This window comes from Aythya ferina (genome assembly GCF_964211825.1).
Source record: "Aythya ferina genome assembly, chromosome: 15".
NCBI lineage: Eukaryota > Metazoa > Chordata > Aves > Anseriformes > Anatidae > Aythya > Aythya ferina.
Genome location: NC_140314.1, coordinates 11,109,455 through 11,125,451, shown reverse-complemented (window position 1 = coordinate 11,125,451; position 15,997 = coordinate 11,109,455). Strand labels below are relative to the sequence as shown.

At 50.8% G+C, this 15,997-nt stretch overlaps 1 protein-coding gene across 7 annotated transcripts in view; it reads right to left on the bottom strand.

The window, feature by feature from the left end:
* Positions 1-15,835, bottom strand: part of AXIN1 (axin 1) — a 77,516-nt gene extending 61,681 nt beyond the window's left edge. The window contains exons 1-3 of one of the 7 annotated variants that reach the window (XM_084537105.1): positions 15,579-15,832; positions 14,656-14,755; positions 12,728-13,696 (exon numbers count right to left, since the gene is read on the bottom strand). In XM_084537105.1, coding sequence (XP_084393231.1) covers positions 12,728-13,605 — 878 coding nt within the window. In that variant the 5' untranslated portion in view covers positions 13,606-13,696; positions 14,656-14,755; positions 15,579-15,832. The other 6 variants (XM_084537109.1, XM_084537103.1, XM_084537104.1 and 3 more) reach the window with 6 other exon arrangements.
* Positions 15,836-15,997: the final 162 nt, after the last annotated feature.

Below are 15,997 nucleotides of genomic sequence, written 5' to 3'. Positions count from 1 at the left end.
TACTTACAAATTTCAAGTTTTAAATGAAGCACATTTTTCTTCCCTTTTAATTGCTTGCTGTGGCTTGGCAACACCTTTGTGGACAATAGGTGTTCCTGCCACTACTGTCCCATCTGGAACAAGAGGTTTGGCTTCAGTCCCACCCTCTTTCCTCAGCTCAGGCTTCCAGGATGATTTCCAAAGCTGGGAAATGAGAGGATTATCCTACTCCATACCACCTGAGGCAATGCACTACACCCAAGTCCACAGCCCAAGATGGGCTACCTGGGAGGGTTTCTGGCAGCACCGGTGCCAAGCCACAGACAGCAATTAACAAGGAAAAAGGGTTGCTTGTAGCTTGACTGCCGGCGATGTGGTTGATGGCTCGACACAGAAGAACCAACACGGGGTGAGAAAGAGAGCAGTCCTTTCAGAGCTGACTCAGGGCATCACCATCAGGGACCAAAACTCAGATGACCTTGCTGAGTCTGAGCAACTGCTGACTCTCAAATGCATCTTACTTCTGGGGAGGCAAATTCAGCTGTAGGAGGCATCTACCCTTCTGAGCACGTGGAAGACCTGCGGGAAAGCAAGGCCAGCATCTCCCCTGTACAAGTGATGGAATATCAGCTCACCCACTGCAGCTCCAACGAGCCACGTCACCCGGCCTGGGAGTGCCAAACACAAGGCAACGATATTTGTGAGGGATAGCAGGCTCCCCTGGACAGGAGCTCAAGCACTGCATCAAGGAAGGAAAATATATCAAGATGGGGCCAGCTGGCTTCTCTGCCAAGACTGCTGCAGGATTGGAAAAGCCTCCTTGAGCTCCTGACTACAACTGCAGATGTGGGCAGCAAGACTTAGCAGGAACGGGGCTGGAACAAGCCCTGCTGCTCCCGCAGTTCCTGCCTTCCTCTGATCTGCTCACAAGAAGCGTGATGGAGCAGTGGAGCTCGACCCAGCGCTGTCCAGACCAGAGAGGCAGCTTGTGATGGTGGTCCCAGGAGACCCTGCCGCTCCTAGCCCTGCTCCACTGGCCATGAGCACAGTGAAAGCTGCCCCGTGCCTCTCGCTGGAGGAGAAACGCACCCCAGGCCTGACGAAACCACCAGGCGTTGCTCTGCGGTGACACCCAGTGCAGTTTAGGGTGATCTCAGGCACGCTGCCCTCCCTGGCCACGTGAGCAGGAGCCCTGCCCTGCGCGGCTGCTTATCTGGGCCGGTGAGCTGGGCAGAGTGCTATGTTAGCACAAAAACAACCACCCCGAACGATTTTCAGCCACTTCGGCGCAGCGCTTTTCCAGCTGCCTGGCAAGCAGAGGAAGAGAAGCATTTGGAAAAGGCCTCTTGCATACCAGGGGGCTGAAAGTAAGACCAAGCTGTGCCCAGCTGGACAGGTAGCACCAGCACCTGCAAGGCCATGCCAAGACAAGCACCGTGCCCTCCTCCACTCCTCGCACGGGTTCAGAAGGAAGCTGCCGGCCTGCTGCATCCTAGAGAGCACACAAGGCAACCCACAGACAGCAAATCTGCATGAAACAGTTATTAAAATGGTGCGAACCATGGCACCCTGCCTGTCCTAGTGGCAGCCACTGCTACGACTGGTTCGACCTCACCAGCTTCAGCTTTAAAGGCAGAAAGCCCGGCAGAGACAAAGGTGTGCTGGGTTTACCTTTGAAGGGATTTAGATCTGGAGCGCGCAACACCAACAAACTGCTGAGCCAGGCATTTACTCAGGTGCATAAACAGCACAGATGGCGAATGCCAGGCTTGCAGGAAATCTTCTCCAATGCTTAAGAATAAATTCAACTTGTTTTTAAATAATTACGGATGAATCATTCTAAAAAACTTCCTACATTTTATCTTCAGTTGCTGACACTGCTCATGCAGCTGTTTTCTTTTGTTTGTTTGTTTTGTTGTTTTGTTTTGCTTTTGCAATTACACATCTCTCTTTACTTGCACTCAGCAGAGTACTTCAGGCAGCAGAAAGCCCAGGTCCTAAACCACAGGCTCACATTTCCTTTTGGTGTTTGGGAATGACAGAACAGTTAACACAAAACCTAATTTATTTGAGGTGGGAGGGGGAAAGAGAGGCCACGAGTTAATTTCCCTTAGAAGCCGATGGTCCCCACCCAGAAACCTGCACACAAAAGAAGCCTACCTGCCTTTTAAACTGGTAGGTTAGGTCTGAGACCAGAGCTAAGGTTTGTCAACCATGACAAGCTAAGGCTTGTTTAACAGTCGACTGGAGGGTTGAAAAGTCTAATAAAACTAAAGGGCCTTCCATAACAAAGCTTCTGCCACTTAGGGAGAGCATTCACACCCTTCCAGTAGTTCTTTTTTCTAACACGCAAAGGTATTCGGAGTCTCTAAGCGAGCGAAGCCATCCTAAAACCCAGAAAATACCTCAAACCCTAAAGCTTCAGCCTGAAACGAAAGCTGCAAAAACTGAAACGAGCATTCAGGAACAAACTGCTAGCAGTGAGAGTAACTAACCACAGGAAGAGATAACAAAAATGCTGCATGACCTCCCATCACTTGGATGCCTTTCTAAAATAGACACTTCAGCCTGACCACAAGTGATTGTGCAAGAATCGCGCTGGGTGAAGCTGTATGACCTGTTATCTTGGGGATTACAAAAGGAAAGTTTTTTCCCATGCCCGTTTGGAAAGTTTCCTCTCTGCAGAAGGAGGCAAGCTCACGGATCAGCTTCAGCAGGCTCCTCTGGCCCCACCGGCCAGGACAGCGGGATGCTCTGCCAGGGGCTGGTTCCCCCAGCGGCCAGCACTCACACCGCCCCCAGGTCACATACTTTGCTGCATACGTCTCGAGGGGAAAACCACAATGCTATTTTACAACGTGACAAATCCTGCGCTCCAGCGACACATGCACACCCGTCTTTTGCTGCCTGTTTCCATCTCGTTTCAAGCCCATCTATTTTTTTTTTCCAGCACCGGCGCGCCTCGAAGAGGAGAGCGAGCCTTTTCAAAGTCCTTTTTCCCAAGGGAGGAAAACAAAGTCTCCCTGAACGTGCAGATGTTCAAAAGCACATTAAATGTAAATACTTCCACAACAAAGGAGGCAGCTTTTGCTTTTTCTTCTGCTGGCAGAGAGCAGGATCAAGCAACCACGGAATGAAGGGTGATGGTCTTAGTCCAGCGCTTGCAGATCAGCACGAGACACACTGCGCACACCTGAGCTTGCCAGCGCTCCCAACGCCTTTGTTTAGTGGCTTTGCTCAAAAAGAAACATTTTTCATTTCCTACGGAATAAATGTTATGACAGTCACATGGACTGAATTAAAAGTACAAAGACAAGCCTTCTTAGCAAAAGACCTTAAGTTTTTATTAAAAAATAAAAAAATAAAAAAAACACACAAAAAAGAACCATGCCCTGTGGAAACCCAGTGTGGGTACGACCATAAGGAGAGCAAGAAGGTTCCCAGGTCAGGTTTTACAATCTTTTGAAGCAGGAATGAAGCCTATGTCCGAAGGAGACATTTCATGATGCAGCCTGTACAGAGCTTCCTTTTCTTCACGCTGCCGCAAATGTTACAGCGCAAGATCTTGATGTCTCTGCTCGGGCACTCTTATTTATACACAATCAAGCCCTTGTGCAGGAGATCAAGGCTGTATTTCATTGATTTGACACGATAGTTAACCTGTGAACTTTGCTCCTGCTAATAGAATAATTTCTATTTGTTGATTCCTCTTTTGGGATCCTGGAGGGCAGCAGTCGCTTCGGCCCCGCATTCATTTGCATGTCTGGTGCCAAACAGTTCCAAGGCTTTTACGTGTGCCTTTTTTTGTGTGAGGCACATCCGAGATAAAGGCAATCAAAGCCAGCAGCTACAGCAGGAGAGCGGGTTGCTGTGCCTCTCATCTCGGATCCTACCTGCCAGTTCCCAGGAACCCTTCTGAGGCGCTGCTGCTCCTGGCTCCGAGTTGTGCCTCTCCTATGAAAGCCTGGAGAGGTCCTCAGCTATCAGATGACCGATGCCACATGAATGCACGCGCGGGCCCCAGCTCCCAAAGCAACGCCTGGCCCAGGCTAGGAGCAGCGGCAGAACAAGGAAGCCACTCTTCCAGATAAACCTCGCCCAGTCTGAAAAGCTGATTGCCAGCCAAGAAAAAGACCAAAATTTACGATTCAAAAGGGTAAATCTGTTGAATGCTAAAGGCATGGTTAGCTCCAGTAGAGCTAAGACACTCTAAATGTGGCCTGCTGAAAAAAACCCACAAACAATTCCATCCCCTCTCACCTACTGCTCTCCTTCCCCCAGCGCTAGCAGTCATCTGAACACACCATGAGACAGAATGACAGGGTACTACACGCACAGAAACAAACAAACAAATGACAAGAACAACAAAAAAACAGAAAATGGAGAGAGGGAGAGGTCTGAGACTCCCTCAGTCTGCGATGGGAGAGGGAAGATGTGGGGATAGGGGGTAGAAGGAAGAATAAAACCCAGCAGCTCCTGGTCATTAGCTCCGGAGTTAAGCCCAGGGACCAATACGAGGTCCCAGTGCTGACCATCTATCTCAGCAGGGTATTTCAAAGAGTTTTTTTCCTGCCTCTGCCTGCTTTTGATCAAAAGAAGTCGAACATATTCTAACAGCTGGTACTTTAAGGGTGAGCTGTATTTTGGGGGCCTTGGCACCAAACAACTCCAGATCTTACCAGAAAATCTTACTCCGGAATCGTCAGAGTAAAGATCCAATCTCCACGTGGGTTTTACAGAATTTGGATACCCTGATTTAAAACCACAGCGGTTCTACTTAGATTCCTCACTGCCTTACAACAGAGAAGAACCAGGACAGCGAGTGACCACGGCTTTGCTTTTCCACATGAGTGTGACCTGGTACAATCTAATTCCCAAGCACAACTCCCAGAAAAGCAGCTCGCTGTGTTGCAAAGTGAAGGGGAATGAGAAGATCTTTGCCCCCAGCAGGGTCGGTCCCTACTGAGGTGCCCAGAGGCTGAGCAGGAATCCAGAAGGGGCCGCAGTGCCCTCCAACCAGCTCAGCAGCCCCCCAGCTTACAGGAGCACTTTGCCCCGCACAGTGCCCAGTAACAAAGTCCAGGGACCAGATCACAGGAGGCGTACGGTGCTTTTGGCAGCTACGTTTTCTCTAGAACTTAAAACGTTTTAAAATGCCCATGAAACTGGCTGCACATGACTCCATCATCAAATTTCACTTGAAACAGGCAGCAGAAAGATCCCTCCGTGTGCCGGCTGAGGCGCTGAGGAACTCCCTGCTGCTCGGGAGCACCCCAGCAGCACTGGGAACATCTCCTGGAGTGGCTGTAGCCCGAGCCCCATGCACACTGCAGAAAACAGCGAGCCTCGTGACAAACCCCTTGCCCCAGAGCAGCTCCCCACCATGGGACGGGATGTCTGCAGGACGCTGGTCCCGTTTGGAGATGCCAATGCTACAAAGCTGCGCTTCCAAGCGGAGCGGGCAGCACTCAGCAAATTACTGGCACCGGGATCGACGGCGCCAGACTCGTTTTGTATCTGAGAGCTCAAAAGCGTAGCGCTCCTCCGGTGCTGTCCGGCTTCTAAACTGCCGCCACTAAATAAACAGCGGAGTTATGACAGGCCTCTGTCACGGAAGGGACTGAGAATGAGCCACTGCTGACACACGGCCTCACCCATGCGGAAACGGCCCCGAAACAGCCCCAAAAAGGCCCCAAAACACGGGCACTGCTGCGGCCCAGCCCAGCAAACGCCTCCCAGCCCGCAGCACTGCCGCTGCCGGGGCTCTCCCCAAGTGTCACATCTTTTCAGGAAGATGCTCAGAATTACATTCACCAGCAATTTGACTTTTTAATCATTTCAATTACTGTGACTAAAACCCTTCAATCGGAACAAAACAGGGAAAAATCACCCCTCTCCTTCTGAAGCAGTCTGTCTAGCTTAACGGACCATGCCAAATCGTGGAGGTTCTTGCTTTTGTGGTCTTCACGTATTTCATTTAATGCAGATAATTAACCTCAGTTTCTAATTTCAAATCCTCCACGTGAGGAAGTGAAGTGACTGGATACATTCACTGACAGACGGAAAATTAAAATACTGCTACAGCTTCTCCAGGAGGCTCAGAAGGCAGGGCCTTGCAGAAGATCTTTCTTCTTTTACTTGGCCGATTAACTGTAATTTGCTTAATGGATTTGAGGATGAGCCTAATAATCCAATGATATTTCCAGGAACTGATTTAGGATATGAGCACCCCTGTTCTGAGACATCAAGCAGCAATTTTCCACACTACACACACAGTCACTTCCGAAACCAGATTTCTCTGCTGATTCTAATAAAACGAGGCTGATGTTTTATTTTAAATACCAGGGAACCGCACGACTGGCCTTGTGCTGGGCAGCCACCGGGCCATAACCCCTGGGAGCACTTTCTGAAGTGCCAAACACGCAGGGGTGGACGCGCTGGCAGCGTGCTCCAGCAGGCAGCTGCTGAAGGCAGCAGGCAGGGAGCGGAGTGCTCCTTGCTTGGCTCTTGGCAAGGTGCGCTCAGCTGGACAGGAACCGAAGCAAAACTGCGGAAACAAAAGGTTAAATGCCAGCAAGAATATTGCTACTGCAAATAGCTCCTAGGGCAGAGGGGTGGGCTGGTGCTGCACACCCAGGGATGGCAGTGGATGGAGCATCAGCAGGAACGTGGTATTTCCATCTTCCAGCTCCGCAGCACAACGAGGGAAAGCCGCAGCTCCAGCGGCCCCACACACTTGACTTTCCATCCTGCACACAGCGAGCTGGCCCCGGCTCAGGTATTCAAGAATTTTGGACATCCGTGGGGATGCCCATAGCCCCACCCTACCCTGAGGCCAGCGTGTGCCCCTCAGCACTCCCACCTCTTCTGCAGTCCTTTTCCCACCAAGCAAGCCTGGCCTAACAGGATTTCACAGTCTGTTCTGATTGTTAATAAATCCAGGATTATTAAAGAAAGGACTATAAATCCAGGACTATTACAGAGAACAGATCCAAGAGGCAGTCATTTTTAAAATGTCCAATAGTAACTAATTATTCAAGGGATTAGTCCATTATGGAGACAACAAAGGAACTCTTAAAACATAAAGCCAAGTTAAAGTTGAACTGCAGATCAAAACCAAGGTGCCCCACGTGGCCCACCTCCTGGGCACACTTCTCAGTTCTGGGATTGATTCATTTCTCATTCAGCTTTTTCGTACCCAATTCCTTCTGGACGGAGCAGAGCTTGAACCAGCCCGAGTTCCAACCTCATCCTCAAACTACAGCACTTCATGATTTGTGTCCTCATTGTAAGTACACATGAAAAGAGGAAAAAAAAAATCTTTAAAAGAATTAGATTAAACTGCTTATAGAAGTTTGCTGCCTACAGTCTCTTGTGATTTCTGATCTCAGAGTTGGGTAGCAGGGGCTCTGGAGGCCTTTGGCTCAGCGGACAACCATTATCAGCGCTAGACCACGTGGGCCCTGTGCTGTCTAACCGAGCCATGATGCTCTCAAGGGTCGGAGATGCCCCCACCTCTGGCAACCTGTTTCTGGGCTTTGCCATGCTCCTCATGATGGTTTTTGTTCCTGATGTCCGACCTGATCTTCCCTGGTTGCAATCCATGCCTGCTACTGCTGCTGCTTCTATCATTTCCGACTACCAGGGAGAATTTGGCTTCCTGATATTTATAACCGCTGTAAACTGCTATTAAATCAACCCAGAGTACTCACACCTAGGCAGCTCTCTTCAGCCCTCCTTGTTGGCTCTACACCTCAGGAGCTCTCTGCTGGTTCCTCTCTTGTTTCTCAAAACCCATCTTGATCTGTGGGATCCAACACTGGACCCAGTATACCCTGTATGGCCTCACCAGCACCAGAAGGACGGGGGGTAGCTCCCCACTGATGTAGCCCTGAACCCCTTGGTGGTGGCCATCTGTGAACACCAGGATAACCAAACCAGTCCCAAAGTGGTTCAGTATGATCATGGTAACTTCATCCTTTTAAAAGAAAAGATTTCTAACCCAAATAAAACTCAAGCACAAAATAAGGTAGCTGGAGGAGGGGTGAAAGTGCTATTAATTTAATAAAAGAGTGCTAAAAGCTAAACTGTCCTTGCAAAGAAGCCAACCTACTGATCCATAGCCAAACAACAAATGCACCACTTCTTCATCTTGATTTGTGTAGAGGCGAAGCTATGGGCACAAAAGGTATTCTCCTTCAAATAAAATCCATTTTAGAACTTGGCAAACGCCAGTACAAATACTTTACACTGTTAATGTAAGCATTTCCATGCCGAAATTTCATCAGCTTAACAATGTCTTTAAAAAAGCTGGCGTAACTTCTGTGCAAAAACACAATCCATCTCTGTCTCGTGTATCTTCCAGCTCTCTCAGTCACAAAGTCACCGCTCACTGCCACTAGCATCAGACCCTGCCATCCCTGGTAGAATCGGTAACTTCTCTCAAGAACGATGCAGAACCAAAACTATTCTTTCTACGACTTATTTGCTTTTCCATTTGGAAGTAGCCGCTGCTTTGCACATTGCTGTGGGCTGTAACAATTACAAGTTGTGTTATGGGCCCAGCAGTTTTAATCCAAACCAAGACACTAGCTAGGATTTCAGGTTGCACCAAATTACTGCCAGAAAGGCAGGGTCAAAACTGGAAAAAAAAAAAAATAAAAGAAAGTTGAGGAAATGTTAACATAAAATATTTAAACATTCAACTTAATGTTAAAATTATTTGAAATGTCATGCAAATACTGCTCCTGCCATCACCCCTTGACTCCCACAGACCCAGCACAACTGAAGGAGCACCAGTGCCCCAAGGATGCAGCCACGCACCCGCAGCTTCGAGTCCCGAAGAGTAGAGGTGTAGAAGAAAAGAGGTGGCTTCCCTGGTAGGCTTGTCCCAAGCCACCGAAACTTAAATATGTTAAAACCCAGACACTCCTATCAATGTTTCCCAGGCTTGTCTTGTGCCCTGGCACAGAAAGGGCCCAGGCCCCGTGCTGTCACACTCACAGCTTTATTCAGCCAACCCCAAACTCTTCTTTCTGCCATCCTATATAGGTGTAGTCTTTGCCAGCAGCTTTTTTCCAAGCAAACGGCCTCTCCTGGCGCCCCAGTAGCCTCGCTCAGAGGCACGTGTGCTGCTTCTGCCATTAAAAGCAGCGCCAGCAGGGCGCTAACGTGCACCTGAACTCTCCTGGACACAGACTTTTGCACCTCCAGTGTTCCACTCACTCGGCACAATTAGCACCAATTCCTTTTGAGTCAGAAGCGTGCAATTTAATGTTTAATTACGAATGAAGCAGCGAACCTCAAAATCAGGTCTGCCAGCTAAATTTCAGCTTCCTCCCGAGGCAGGCCAAACTCATGACCGTCGGCCTGTTTTGCACCCGAAGCAGCAGGGCTCCCACACCTCCCCTCAATCAGGCTCCGCTGCTGCTCTCGCACAGCCCTGCATTACTCACCAGGTTTAAGGCAAGTCTCAGGCTAGAGGCTGTCGGATCCCGCTAGAGCCTCCCTCAGCTGCTTAACTCACTCTCTGCGTGCCCCGTTACGAAGCACAGGCTGTCAGAGAGACAGTTCTGTTGGAAGAACCAAAACAAGGGGCAGAACCAACCCAAATCTGCAGCCTGGCTGTCCAAAGAAGGCAGAGCTACTCACACGTAACACCGTGAAAAGAAAGCAAAGGCAACCTCTGCGAGCGCTGCTCCCCACAGAGCTTTGGGAGTGCAGGTTTCAGAAGCAGGAGTGGAAACCCTTCTGATGTAAAGCTAAAGAGAGGACGGAAGAAACCCATGCAGACAAAAGATGCAGCTGTGATGTGCCAGTTTGGCCACCATGTGCCAAATTCCCAGATTTTTAGGCTGTGTATATTTCACTGGAGTGCTTGAAAACCAGCCTGCAGGGCAGTTTTGAGGCACGGGTTTAATTTTTGCTCCTCGTATCTGAAAAACCCAGTCCCAGTGTGTCAGAAGAAGGTTAATGAAAGATTTAGCCGCGCTCACAACCATGTTAGTGTTGGTTTCGGAAGCTGTGAGTTAATGCCCAAGATCTTCGGGGGTTACCCTCTTTGAAGTTCACTGATCCATAACCAATGTCCAATTAATTTGCAGGAGCCTAACTATAATGACTATTGGCCTTTTCCTACACGTACAAAAACACAGTGGGTAACAGTGATGCTTTTCGCTTCGGGATATTCTCCCAGACATGCACACTCGCACACCTTCCAAACACCCAACGCCGGCAGCGCGGTGTTGCCTGCACTTTGAGCAGCTTTCACTCGCACGAGCACACAAGCACCGCCTTAAGATTTATGAACTTTCTGCTGCAAAAAGTTTGGAGCTGTTTCAAGATGCTCATTTGCTAACAGAGAAACGCTTCTATTGCATTTGGTCAGATTCCTCTTTATTTAGTTTCTGTGGAAGCTGAGGAAGAGAAGTTAAATCTTGGGAAGATTAAATAGGCCTTCAGATATAATGCGAAACAGCTTATTTCAACATTCCCTCAAGAACAGAAATGAGAAATTCTTCCACACACATGCACAAAAACTGTGGAAATTCTCAAAATAAATTGGGACGCTGCCTTTCAAATGGTCTGTGCAGCTATCGCTTCTTGCTGCAAGCAGCTCCACCAGCTTCCAACGCACTTACTCACACAATAAAGTAAATAAAAATGCTTGCAGGATAAAGACGCTCCTGGTTAAAAAAGTCTGTTTCAGGCAGCTATTTCTATACAACATTCAGGAAGCAAGTTATTTCAACCACAGGGTCTAGCACAAAGATGAACAATCAACTCCTAAATTAGTATCTCAGCAGAGTTTTAGAAAAAAAAAAATGCATCGACTACACCGTTCAGCAGCACCTTGCACGGTGACGCTCTGGACACTTCTGCAGGTGACTTACCAGCATTTAAAAAAAACAATCACTTATTTTCAGGTACTGACTCCAGGCTCAGAAATGACTCCTGCTCTGGTGAGAACAGTAAACACCTCCATGCCTCCTTACCCAACAGGTCAACGGAGTGTCTGTAGCCACAATGACAGGCTGTTGGACACAACAAATTAATAGCAATATATTTTTTCTGACCTCCATCCCCTAGGTAAAGGTTTATTTCACGTTGTTCAATCTGGTACGAAAATGCCCAAGACTGAGGAACTCCACTCCAAAATACTTCTATTCCATACCACATTTGTTAACCATTTTAAAATCTGGTATAGATATATTCAGGTAACGGGCAAACTGCGTTTTCTTCCTGAAGTTTGACCTGAGCAGTCCAGTATTCCAGGTAGGTTTTTGCTACCCACTCTAGAACACAAACTAAACACAACTCAAGTCAGTTATTTTCAATCTTAAAGCCATTATCGCCTAAATAAAAAGACACTTAAATTGTGGGCTTTTCTAATCCTTCACTTAGGGTAAGTACCCAATCGCTCGTTGAAAACCCACTTTAACAAACATTCAGGGTTTTTATTAACTCCCCAGGAAAGTCCCAGGACCCTGGGATTTTGTTTTTCAGACTCCTGATTAAAACAGCAGGAGTTCACATGAATTCCCATTTTTTTCCCCGGAGTTTCACATGCAACATCCCCTCCTCAAAATCTGTAAGAAAACAGGAATCAAAATGAAAACATTTCACCATCTGAAACGCGCTGAGACCTTGCACAGGGCGGGATGCATTTCCAGCTGCCAGCCTAAAGGGACGGCTGAGGGAGATTAAACACAGAAATGCTTTTCATAAGACAGGCGGCTTTGAAGAGGACACTTCAGCTCCTTCATTTCGTAATCTTCACAAAGTGACAGATTTTAGCCTAAGCAGGTCTTAGAACAAGGAGATTTTATTTAAAAAAAAAGTAGGAATGTGTTCTAGCTGCGTTCTGTTGATTCAGCAAGGGTTAGACACACACACACACTTATTGATCCCAGAGAACTCCCCGCTAAGTTAATTGTCTGGAATTTTTACTGAGCTCTCAGCAAGTTTCAAAATCCGTGTTGGCTGGAAGTGGGTGGGGGACCCAGCAAAAAAACACAGACTGCAGAACTGTGCAACTCCTCCAGAAAAACAAAACAAAACAAAAAAGCAATTATTTGGAGGGGAAAAAGCAATTATAAGAGGGGAAAAGCTGCAACATGGAACGATTTTAACTGGATTTGGCAACTCCTACTTTGATGCTGTTAGAATTTGCTATCAGAGATCTCGTGTGCAAAACTGTACCATTTTCAGGGAGCATTACAGACCCCATTTGACCCACAGAAATGTTACAAACACTAGGTTATTTCCTGCAAGCTTCCTGCAGCCTCTTGTTGTGGCTCATCACAATTTCCTTGTATATTTACAAGAAGTTTTACCACAAGCTTCACTTGTCTGCACTCCTGCAACTGAACGCCGACCTTGTGCCGCTGCAGGCTAACAGCCAACCTGAAACTGCAGCTCCCTCTACTCCCTCAGCGCGCACAGGGACTGCCCACAGCTCCCACCTACACCCAGACCACGTTCAGGAGCACTTTCTTGCAGCGAGGAACATGCTGCAGAGGTGATTCAGGGAGATTGGCCAGACACGACCCAAGACACCCTTAAAATAACTCGCATTGCATTCAAATACAGCCACATTCCAGCGCAACATCCATGTGATGCCATCCCATACCCATGCTGATGCTCAGCCAGCCCCAAGCACTCCCAAACAAACGTCCTCCCTTTCTCAGCGCCTCCGAACTCACAGCAGCTCCCTCAGGGCAGCCCGGAGGCAGCACAGAGCACGTACCTGAACTCCCTCCCCTCGCTGTACCGCCGTGTGGAGCTGGCACGTTGGGTGGCCGTCTCCAAAAGCAGCTTCTGGGTGAGCCTGCTCGAGGGGGCAGAGTCCCTGCTGGCCTCAGGCTCGGCGTCTTGGTCACATTTCCACTCCTCATCCTCATTCAGAGTAGGCAGATAACCAGGTAGCCCCTTACCTGTCCCAGACCCTGAGCTCGGATCGCTGTAAATTTTTGGACTTTCCCCACCTGTCCTTGTGTATTCCAAATAAATATCCGACTTAAGGAACAAAGGGTAGGTATTGTCTTCTATCATGCACTGAATCTCAGTTTGGGCCTGGTCAAACATGTCAGGGTCAATCTGTAGTTTCACGACACAGTCTTTAATGAAACTTTTTGTGGCTGGTTTGATCTGCCGGGACACAATGCCATTGTTGTCGAGAATGTATTTTTTGTAAATGGCTTTTGCCAGTTTGAGTCTTTTTTCCTCATTGGACACGCACGGCTCCAGCTTCCTGAAGCCACTGCAGGCAAACCAGAAGTCCAGCAGATCCGCACAGTCCTCCTGTTTCAGGAAAGTCCTGAAGAGGTTGATACCATCTTGATCATCGAGCAAGGAGTGCAGCGACTCAGCCCACTTCAGGTAGGGTGGAGTTGGCGAAGCACTCCCCTCGGGCTCATATCCCAAATCCAAATCAGAGCGCCTCGGCGTTGCGGTGGACGTCTCATTTCTAACAACATCACTTTTGCTAGAGTAAAAACCGTGGCTAACTGGCCTTGGATCTGTGGACACGAGTTCACCCTCCTCACCAGGAACAGGCGGCCTTGGAGCATCTTCAGTGAAGCTTCCTCCAAGGTCCAGAGGGAAGCCTTTCCCCTGGATATTCATTTTTCTGGCGTTTGCTCACACAGGAACAAAGGAGGAAGAGCTGAGACCTCAGATCACCAATATCTGTAGTTCCACTGTGAACGAGTTTGTTCTGCTGAAACAGATGAGAAAGAAATATGTTAAGCACTGCAAACAAACACCCTAAGATTACAAGCTGCTGATACTGCTCTGCTCTGCATGATTACTGTACCAAATCCCCCTTCTCATCAGAATCAATGACAAAGCTCTCAGCAATTTCAGGGATCAGGATGAAACAGGTACTCTCTTCCTTCCTCCAAAAATGACAGAATATTCCAAAACTGTATCCAGCATCTGCCCCAACTGATAGCACTGGTGCTACAGTAACAGCCGCCAGTTTCACATTATAGGTGTTTCCTCAGCACCTGGGATCTGGAATTCACTGTGTCCAAGAGATTTACACTCAGGTGCCAAGCAGTAACAGCCCACAGGACAGGCACACGGCAGCTTCTGCACTAGGATCAACTTCTCTGCAAAGCCACCTGGACAGCACGTGTCCCAAGGCACATCAAGGCAGTGTGTTTCTACCTGGATACTGGCCTAGGAAATTCTCATCCCTAAACAGGATTTTACATTAAGGCTGGTGAAAAATATCCTGATAGAATACCCAGTATGTACCAAAGCTGAGATCACACCTTAACCAAACACAGGTGGCTTTTGTACACCCCAGTGGCATACCACCGCGACATTCCTCTTTGCGTTGGAGAAACGCACTGCATCGCCTCATCTCGCTCCAGGGGAATCCAAACGCATCACTGACCCCAATATTTTGGGCATGCGAACAACATTCTTGCTTCCAATGGGCATGTCAGTACAGGACTTCAGGTCTGGCACCGTTTTTCATAGACAGAGGCCATTTAGCAAAGGTTCATTTAAGCTAACAGCAGTGCATGCTGTGAGCCTGGGAAAATTTCAGGTCATCAAAGGAGGAGAGAATCACCCGAAGACGGCAATCGGATCGCACACAGCGTTTTAAGAACAGGGCTGTGAGGCAACATGGAGGATGGGAGGTGTGGGGGGAGAAGGACAGACCCCGGGCTGCTGCCTTCGCTCCTAGACAAGGTAAGAGGCGTTTCAGACCAGCTGCACCAGGTGATCTCTGAAGGCCCGTCCCGACGGAGCCGCTCTGTTCCTGAAAGTAGCCAAAGTCTTGTTTCACAGAGCACCACCCGCCCGAAGGCCCTGCAACCCCTGCAGCCCCAGCCGCCTGCCAAACCGCTCCTCGCGCTGGATCAACTCCACCGCACACGAAAACAGCGCAGGGAACACGCACCCCAGCGCAGCCCGCCTCCCCGCGCTCGCCGCGCCCAGATGAACACATCTTTTGGATGCTCTGCCTTTATTTTTTTTTCCCCTCCCTCTGTCCCTCTGAACCCAAAGCCACCCAAAGCTCCAGGTCCTCCCTCCCCACCGACCCGCGAGCCGCGACCATCCCCGGCAAGGGGCGAGGGGAGCCGCGAGGCCCGGAGGCCTCGTGCCCAACCTGCGCCCACCACAGCGGGCACCGGAGCCCCCCGGGGCTGCCCCAGCGTGGCCCCGAGCCGCCGGTACCGGGCTCGGGTCCCCCCCCCTCATCTCGTGGCGACCGCACGGAGCCGCCGCCGCCTCCCGGCCCGCTGCGAGTTGCCCCGCACGCCGCCGAGGGCTCCCCGGGAAGCCGCTCGCAGCCCGGGCGCTGTCACGGCCCCCAGCAGCACCGGGGGGGGGGCGAGAGCCGAGGAAAGGAGGAGAAGGGAGGGAGGCACGAAGCGCCCCCGCCGGACCCACCGCCCCCGCGGCCCGGCCCGGCCCGGCAAGGGCCGCCCCGGGCGCCCGCCCCCCGCTCTGAGGGCGGCCTAGCCCCGGCTCGGCGGCTCCCGGCGCGGCCCCGCTCCTCCCGCACGGCGGCGGCGGCCTCCGGCGCGGCCTCGGCGCAGGGCCTGGGCTCGGGGCCGCCTCCCCGCCCGCTCACTCACCCGCACGGTGCGGCGGCGGCAGCGGCGGCGGCGGCGGCGGCGGCGCGGGGCCCGGCCCATGCGGCTTCAGCAGCAGCAGCGGCGGCGGCTTCGGCAGCGGCCCGGAGCGGCGGGGGGAGGAGGCGGCGGCGCCCGGGACGAGGAAGCGGAGGCGGCGGCGGCACAAAGCGGGCGGCCCGGGACGCCCATGGCCGCGGCCGCTGGCTCTGGCGGCGACACGGCGAGCAGCCAGCCCCGCACCGCTCCGCTCCGCCTGCGCCGCTGCCTCGCAGCGCCGGGGAGAGAGCGGCTCAGCCGCGCCCCCCGCGCCCCCGCCCGGTACTGCGGGCCCGGCCGCGGGGGAGGAGCGGCCCCGGCCCGGCCCCGAGCCCCCGCAGCCTCCCCGGGGCCTCCTCTCGGGGTGCCGGTGCCCGGCCCGG